Source organism: Urtica dioica, chromosome 11 (genome assembly GCF_054948205.1).
Source record: "Urtica dioica subsp. dioica isolate 48M chromosome 11, U.dioica_male_clone48M_v1_H2, whole genome shotgun sequence".
Classification (NCBI taxonomy): domain Eukaryota; kingdom Viridiplantae; phylum Streptophyta; class Magnoliopsida; order Rosales; family Urticaceae; genus Urtica; species Urtica dioica.
In genome coordinates, this window is record NC_142766.1 from 23,885,386 (window position 1) to 23,894,269 (window position 8,884).

General features: G+C 41.9%; 1 protein-coding gene across 1 annotated transcript; it reads right to left on the reverse strand.

Annotated features, from left to right (window-relative positions):
• Positions 1-110: 110 nt before the first annotated feature.
• Positions 111-2,891, reverse strand: LOC149382737 (Small GTP-binding protein). Its single transcript, XM_089630213.1, has 12 exons — positions 2,376-2,891; positions 2,003-2,308; positions 1,860-1,931; positions 1,618-1,772; positions 1,492-1,549; positions 1,333-1,413; positions 1,155-1,241; positions 993-1,064; positions 788-922; positions 646-719; positions 480-567; positions 111-406 (listed from the first exon to the last, which is right to left on the reverse strand). The coding sequence occupies exons 1-12, from the start codon at positions 2,871-2,873 to the stop codon at positions 116-118; spliced, it is 1,917 nt and encodes a 638-aa protein (XP_089486339.1). The 5' UTR covers positions 2,874-2,891; the 3' UTR covers positions 111-115.
• Between the last annotated feature and the right edge of the window lie 5,993 nt (positions 2,892-8,884).

Here is an 8,884-nt window from a genome sequence, read left to right on the forward strand (position 1 = left end):
AATTTGCGTCGCATTCATAATACTGGTGTGTATGATTAAATGTTTGAATTTATGGTCCAAAACTTGATCCGATAAATAATACAAAAAGAAGAAGCAGTGAAATGAATGAAGGTTGTCACAAGACTTCCTTTTCGAGTTTGAGCACAGCCATGAAAGCCTCTTGGGGAACGTCGACTTTCCCGATGGACTTCATTCTTTTCTTGCCCTCAGCCTGTTTTTTGAGCAATTTCTTCTTGCGGGAGATGTCTCCGCCGTAGCATTTGGCCAAAACGTCCTTCCTGATGGCGGACAAGGCTTCACTGGCAATGACTTTGGCACCGATGCACGCCTGGATCGGCACTTTGAACATCTGTCTCGGTATCAGCTCTTTCAGCTTCTGCGTCAGAGCCCTCCCAACCGCATACGCCTGCCCATACACACACTCCTTTTATCAACTCTCTCTCCCAAACTCGTCTTCCCAAACATCATCACTACATTACCTTGTCTCTGTGCACAATCGTTGACAAGGGTTCCACCGGATCACCAGCAATCTGAATGTCCAGCTTTATCAGATCACTTTCCCTGTACCTGCACTCACACACCACACTCTCTTTCTTTAGCAAATCAATCACTCGCTTCTGGCTTTCCATTCACGATTCCGCGTACCCGATCACATTGTACTCCATGCTCGCGTAGCCTTTGCTTCTGGACTTGAGCTGGTCGAAGAAATCACCAACCATCTGCAACACCCAACCATTTGATTACCCATTTGCAACTTGCACGATAACCACACAAAAAGGGAAACAACCTCTGCAAGAGGTAGTTCATAGGTGAGCGATGCCCGAATCTCCGTAATGTATTTCATTTCTTTGAACTCCCCTCTTCTTTCTTGAGCCAACTCCATGAGTGGACCAATATAATCCTTGGGCAGAAGCATCTCAATCTGTGCACATGCAAGTGCAAATAATATCATTGAGTTGAGACACAACCTTACTGCTGTAGAAGAGACTTACCTTGACATAAGGCTCTTCGATTGATTTTCTTTGTCCAGGTTCGGGTAAAAAGGACGGATTTGAGCACTCCACCTTCATCAAATCCAAGAGGACATTAGCCAAGGTACACGCATTGAATGGAACAGAAGAAAGCACGAGAGTCAAGGATTGAGAAGAAATTACAGTATCACCATTTACGCAGTTCACCCTGTAAACAACACTTGGAGCAGTAGTTATCAGGTTGAGGTCATATTCTCTTTCAAGTCTTTCCTGCGCGTTTATGAACTCCAACATGTTTGGTTAAACTGAATCAGCGAGTCAATGGGTTTGGGAGTAAATTTAAATAAATAAATAAAAAAACCTGAACAATCTCCATGTGGAGAAGACCCAGGAAGCCACATCTGAAGCCGAAACCCATGGCACTTGAGGTCTCGGGCTCAAACTGCGAGAAGGAGAGCAGATTAGAAAAGCAAGAGTAAGTATCACAGATTATGATGATAAGAATACAAGGATAGGTGACCTTGAGAGCGGCATCATTAAGCTGCAATTTCTCGAGAGCATCACGCAGATCGGGGAACCTGGGAATTACAGAAGAAGATGATTAAGATGCAGATTGAGGGGATTGAGGAGGAGTTGGGGTGGTTACTGGTCGGCATCGACGGGGAAGAGGCCGCAGAAGACCATTGGAGTGGCTTCCTCGTATCCGGGCAATGCCTTTTCTGCTCTTCTATTTGAGTGTGTGATCGTGTCCCCAACGCGCGCATCTGCGACCGACCTAATCGACGCAGAAAGATACCCAACCTGGCACACACACACACACACACACACAATCATCATTCAGAATGATATTCTCTGCAATGCATGAATGGGCGTACAAAGAGGCAGTACCTCGCCGGCAAACAACTCTTCCACTTGAATTTGGCCGGGGGAGAGGACTCCGATCTCATCCGCAAAGTATTCCTGACAAGTACAAATACAAGAGTGAGTGGAGTGAATGAGTGGAGTGAATGAAGAAGAAGATGAAGAAGAACCTTGTGACTGGCCATGAAGTAGATGCGGTCTCCTTTTCTGATGGTGCCGTCGATGACGCGGAAGTAGACAATGACGCCTCTGTAGGGGTCGTAGTAGCTGTCGAAGATCAAGGCGGCCAAGGGGCGGTGAGCAGTGTCGGAGGGCGGGGGGATCTTCTGGACCACCGCGTCCAGGATCTCAGAGATGCCGATGCCTTCCTTGGCGGAGCAGAGAAGGGCGTCGGAGCAGTCGAGGCCGATGACCTCTTCGATCTCGCGGACGACGCGGTCGGGGTCGGCGCCGGGGAGGTCGATTTTGTTGAGGACCTGAATCCAAGTGAGAGGAGTGAATGAGGAGCGAAGTGAAAGTGAAAGTGAAAGCAGAGGTGGTTACCGGAATGATCTCGAGGTCACTCTGGAGCGCTAAGTAGACGTTGGCCAAAGTCTGGGCCTGGACGCCCTGGGAGGCGTCGACGACGAGGAGGGCGCCCTCGCATGCGGCGATGGAGCGGGAGACCTCGTAGGAGAAGTCGACGTGGCCGGGGGTGTCGATGAGGTTGAGGCAGTAGGCGTCGCCGCCCGGCAGGAGGTGGCGCATGCGGGCGGCCTGGAGCTTGATGGTGATGCCGCGCTCGCGCTCCAGCTCCATGTTGTCCAGAAACTGCTCCTTCATCTCGCGGCGCTGGACGGTGCCGGTGCTCTCCAGAAGCTTGTCGGCCAGGGTCGACTTCCCGTGGTCGATGTGCGCTATGATGCAGAAGTTCCTGATCTTCGAGCTCCCCACCTTCTCCAGCCTGCTCGACTCCGCCCTGATTCCCGCCCGCCGCCCCGGCGCACCCATCGCCGGCCACACTCCGCCACACAACGCCATCCTTCCCATTCCCAGTGCCATATCCACTCCCGCCACTTTCACTTTCACTCTCGCTTCTCCCTCTACCACCTATTTCAACTTCTATCCACCCTTTTTACCAAAAATACCCCTCCATCATTCCCTTCTAAATTATAAGTTTTTTTAACAGACTAACCCACTTCTTCTAACATACTCGTTGGAATTTTCACAAACGTTTCGAATAAAGAGAAACACCGATCGCAGATCGGAGTCCGTCTCGGCCTTTTTTGAGTCGATCCTCAGAGCTAACTCGCTCAGAAACAGGTATCTAATCCGTTTGTTGCTTTTGGTTTGAACTTTGTAGTGCTGAGGATCACTTGTGAGTGTTTGGCTATGCGTTAGGATTTATGGCTTTTGAACGCTGTTGAAAATGAAATAGCAGCATGTGGTGTCAGCTCTTTTGTGCTCACATCGTTCTGGCTTAGGGTTTTTATTTATTTGTGTTTTATCTGAATTCTGATAGGAGGTTTCGATTCTGTGATGTTTTGGATAGTTCGTTTTTGTTGTGTTTGTAGAGTAGATAGAATGAGATTTGGCTACGTGTGATTTTTGTGTATGCAGTTTGGCGTGAAATTCATGACACACGTAGAATTTTGTGTAATGTAACTGTGATTGAGCATAAAGAACTACTCCGAGGCGCTGAGAATTTTTCAATTGGTAGTGTGTTATTTCACCTAGTATATGATAATGTTGATACAACTTTTGTAAGGCACAGTAGTTTTTCTCTACCAGCCGACGACCAAAACAGATTGCTCGTCACCAGTGTCATGCTCTCAGCCAAGTGCATGGACGACTTATCTTTTCTGCTAGGCATTTCGTCGAACAGGTAGCGATCTATCAGAAAGACATTGCCGTGAAAGTAAGAAGACAGCATTAGATTCATCACTACATATGATTAAAAACCCAGGTTCAATATTCTAACTCGTTATTTTTAGCAACGATATACATATATGAATGAATCCAGTTTTTGTTCGTTGATTTGTCTGTTCCATGGTTTCTTTCAAGATCTTTTTTCGAGTCCATCTAAGATCGAGCGTTTCATTTCATGTTTTAGTCTGACAAACGTATTTATCATTACTTTTTTTCAAATTATTTATAACCAACATTTTCTCTTTCAATTACGCCTTTTGACTTTAGCCATAGAGATCAGAATGCCTTCTTCTGTTTGGGGTTTTTTAGAACCTAGAGACCGGAAAGTCTTCCTCTACCCTTGACCTCTGAGAAGCCCTTTTCTTTACGCTTATCTATTTGGTTAGCTTTTTATCAAATTGTTCTATTTCCTCAACTGAATACTTTTTTTTTCCATATGAACTCTTTTTTGTACCCTCCGAACAAAGTTTAAAAGTGTTTATGGCTTTATCCTTTTGTTTTTCAAAGAAATATAATCACACAGTACATTAATCAATAGACTTCTTGAGAGATATGTAGAGACTTTTTTTCCGCTTTCAATTGCTTTGTCTTCTTTCCCTCTTTCCAGGTTTAACTTAGAAACTCAGCAGAATTTTTTAATTGTTTAGTTTAATTTATTAGGTTTCTTGAATTAGCGTCTTTCTATGTTTTTCTTGATTTGTTCTGTTTGTTTGAACCAGGTATCTGCTCAATGTTTCTGTAGATTATAGTTTTAACATTCTAGGATTAGTTTTTTTTGCCAAAGCATGTGCTATGCTCGTTTTTCTTTCATAAACTACTCTGGATATATGTAATCATGTTTCTTTAAGTTATTTTTGTCGAGAAATTTCTTTGTTACTCATTTACATAATTATATAAATATAAAACCCGAGATATACATTTTCTATTTTATCGGTTCAATTTGTAACCGCTTTTGTCTCCCTTTGTGGTAGTTTCGGTTCCTTATGTAACTGCCTCAAATTAAAATACCATTCATATGTCATTTAAAGTTTTCCTCAATTTCTTATAAAACATATGCAGTTATTGCCTATATAATTAATATAGTCTCTATTTTTTTTAAAAACTTTATACAGTTACACAATGTTTATCTGAAGACAATTATTTTTTTAAGATCGTGGTTGGTTACGAACTTACGAAAAGAATAACTACTGATATCAACCATGCAGTCCTTTTTTTTAGTTATAAATAAGCTTGCTTGCTTTATATAAACAACCATACATTTCATTGCTGACATCTTACATTCGGTCCAAAACTCTCTTGATAAAAAAGGCTTCTCTTATTCATTTGTATCTCATGGTCTTTTTGGAATGTTAGGAATAAAAGGCTCTATGAAAAATTAAGAAGGACCCTTACCAGATTACCTCGTGGACGTCATTTTTCTTCTTGAATTTCAGTCTGTCCAATCCAGACGGTCATCTACATATAGTTTGCCGAGTGGTCCTGAACCCAGACAGGACCACCCCCAAGCAAGATGGATACCTCTAAGTTGCGACCACTACAAGCTCAACGTCGATGCTTCATTTGCTTTGGAGTTGGAGCCGTGATTCGCAACTCTTCTGGACTGGTTATGGCTGCAATGGCTCAAAATCTTCCAGGCAAATTCACGGTCAAAGAAGCTGAAGCTCTTTCTCTACGCTATGGCTTATCTTGGGCTTTGGAAGTGTTTTTGCCTATTCACTTTGTGGAGTCAGATGCTACGACGGTGGTACAAGCTCTCGAGAAGCACGCTATCTTCAAGAATGAGTTTGGTTTCATTTTGTCGGATGTATCTAGTTTATTGTCTAACTTTCCAAGAGTAAAGTTGCCTCATATCTTTAGGGATGCCGACATGGTAGCTCATTGCTTAGCAACTTACGCTCTTTAGATAGATGATAAACTCATTTGATTGGAGGATTTCCCTCCTTCGATAGAGTCCGTAATTAATCAGAAACGCTGCAATTAATAATAGATTTCTATTTTTCAAAAAAAAAAAAAAAGAGAAACACCGATCAGACTCCCATTAAACTAAGGAAAATTCATTTTGTTCGTCCCTTGTCAAAAATCAATCAAAATTCAAATATTATATATCAATTACGAAGTACAATCACTTCATGATCAATGTGTCACACAATTAATTCGTAACCAATTTAATACTAAATATGTTAATATTTGAGTTTTGTATGAACAATTGATAACATTGATATCAATTTCCTTTAAACTTAACTTTTTTATCCTTTAAAAAATTGGATTTCGAGAAATGCCTTATCGAATCAAGCTGGCGTAAAGTGAAACACTCAAACGGACTCTGTCGAAGCTACACAATCTTCCTCTCGAGCTTGTCGTCCATGCAAATGGTATTGAGTCTGTCTGCAATGTATGTTTTAATTAGCAACTAAATTGAAAACTTAGCAAAACAGACTCCCTAAAATCCCGAACTAAATTTAACTACGTGAGACCATTACAGATGTAGCGCATGGACGTATTTGGCCCACTGATTGCTCGAAGATCCGAAAGTAGAATTACTTCTCGGCCCACCATTTTTCTTTCATCAGAAAACCTGTAATAATCGATCTCCAAGGTTTCCACGATAAGTAATAGGTACCCTGGTGGTGAGCATTCTTCTTGGTTGTTACCAACCTTATCAAATCCTTAAGGTACCCGGTGGGTGCTTAAGTGCACGTCAAGGAAGGCCATCTCTGCAAAGTTATGAAAGTGGTCGAGGAAGTTTGGTACAAGGTGACGCGCCTCGATCGCAACAAGAAAGTGATTGACACTTCTACTCTGATTGCCGATGATCTGCCGCATAAGAAGCGTCCTTTCAGCAAAAACTTATTCAAAACTTTTATCCACGTTACCTAGTGTTTCTCATTCTTCTTCTTTTTTTCTTCCCCAAAAGCTAGATATTGTTTTTTTCCATGTTGTGTTTTGTGAGAAATTTTATGATGATGTATGTTTTCTTCAGATAACCCTCATCACCTGGGCCGAATACTTGTGTGATATGTTACAAATGATAAAAAGTAGTGAAATAGGGGATCACATATCGACAATTAAGAGGGGCATTATGGGATGTTAGATGCTGAAGCAAAGTTAGGAATATTGCGAGAGTTCGTGAAGCTTGCTGTGGAGAGTTATATATTTAGAAAGAAAATGGACGAGTGCATTGAAGAGAGGCATGCGTTATTGTCCACAAGGCGCGGGGAAGCCATAGAAGAAGGCAGGAAGAAAATGGAAGAGAAACAACAGTCGAAAGCCGAGTCATATGGCATCGATGATGCAATAAAAGTGTGAGTGAGTTTAGCCCACCCAAAGTGTGAATTCTTTCTCTTTTTTATTTGTATGATAGTGAGGGCAAGAAAGCAGCCACGTCGTCGAACAAGGCAGAGGAGAGAAAAGTTTATCCGGAAAAAAAAAAGCAAAGAGCAAATAGTGAGTGGGTGGTGCTTGCATAAATACAACGTAAGGGGATGCCTCTCCCTTGCTTTCCATCAATTAGTAACTAATACCAAGAAATCAAACATTGCTACCCAATTTTGGACCTTCAATTTCATAATCATATCTCCACTTACCTCTTAATGTAGAAATTATACGCATTTTTTATTAATTATTTTGCACAAGAACAAGTTATAATAATTTATATGTTCTTTTACTTCCTTCTATTTTCTCCCTCTCACCGTCGCTCTCTTACTATTGGAATATTAAAGAGGAAAATGGACAATATTGAGTATTTATTGTCTATTAAGCGATTGTTTAGGCAAAGTCTTGAGTGAGGTCCACTCAATGGAATTTGATAACTCTTTCGTATTATTCTTCCTTGCGGAATGAGGTATAATATCGATTATAATTTTGCCAAAAACGGAGCTAGAATGAATGAGAAATTGATGTGTGGAGTATGCTTTATGTCACATTGAGAATGGACGAACTGACTAATTCAGTCCAGCTCGATTGGACGAGGCGAGCTCAATTGGATGAGCTCGACTGGACGAGGCGAGCTCTACTAGACGAGCTCGACTGGACAAGCTCGACTGGACTTAGTGGCAAAGTCAGTTCGACTGGACGAGCTGGACTGGAAGAGCTCGACTGGTCTAAGTGTCGAAGTCATTGGACGAGCTGGACTGGAAGAGCTCGACTGGTCTAAGTGTCGAAGTCTCTCCAGCTCGACTGGACGAGCTCAACCGGACGAGCTCGACTGGACTTGATGACGAAGTCAGTTCGACTGGACGAGCTCGACTAGACGAGCTCGACCAGACGAAGAGACAAAGCGTACGTTTGAGACTTAAAGCCAACAGTTTGGATTCTTCAATCCAATGGTTCTTTGAGCATTAAGTATTCTTTATGGCTGTGTAATAATGCCATTAAGGCTGAAAACGTTTGACTGTTCATTTGGCCGTGAGTTCAAGACCGTGTATTAAATGGTTGCAATAACCTGCATGTAATTGCCTTTAAGGCTGGACAGTTTTGGAACCTCAAACAACTCAGCCTTGGCCTTTATATATTGAGGCTTGATTTTCTCATTCGAAAATACAGAAAATTCACAAGTGTTTTTACTGCTCCTCTCAGTTCCTTATCTCTCCCAGAAATTGTTTTTTCTTTTGTAGTCGGTGTTCAGTTCTGTTACAGGTTTAGTTCGTCGGGGAAGTTAGTTTGGTGCAACCTCTTCTCATTCCGCCGTTGTATATTGGGAGGTAAATTGCTCGTCGTTTTCGGCACCCACGGGGAGGGCAATTTTACTTTAAGGAGACCGTCGAACGGTCCTCGGCGTGGCTTCCTTTTGTTTGTATTCTTTATTCATAATAGTGTTGTGTTGTATTTCTTTTCCTTTTCTTCAAGCGGTCAGTTTTTTATTTTCCAGAAAAATAAATATTTTTCTAGTAATATATCTAACACTTCCTTCCAAATGTATTATCGGTTCAATAAGTAGAGTGTATTATCGGTTGCTTTCTAATACACGATGGTTGGCGACAGTTTGCGACTTAGAATAGAATAGAAGAGAGGGTCCGACTCCGACACAGAGAAAAATATTAAAGGTTGCAGCTAGTTTTGCGAGATTAAAAAAGAAACACTTTGTATATGTTACGAATATATTAGAGTACTGTATAATACCAAGGGAAGGGAATACAAATTTGAGG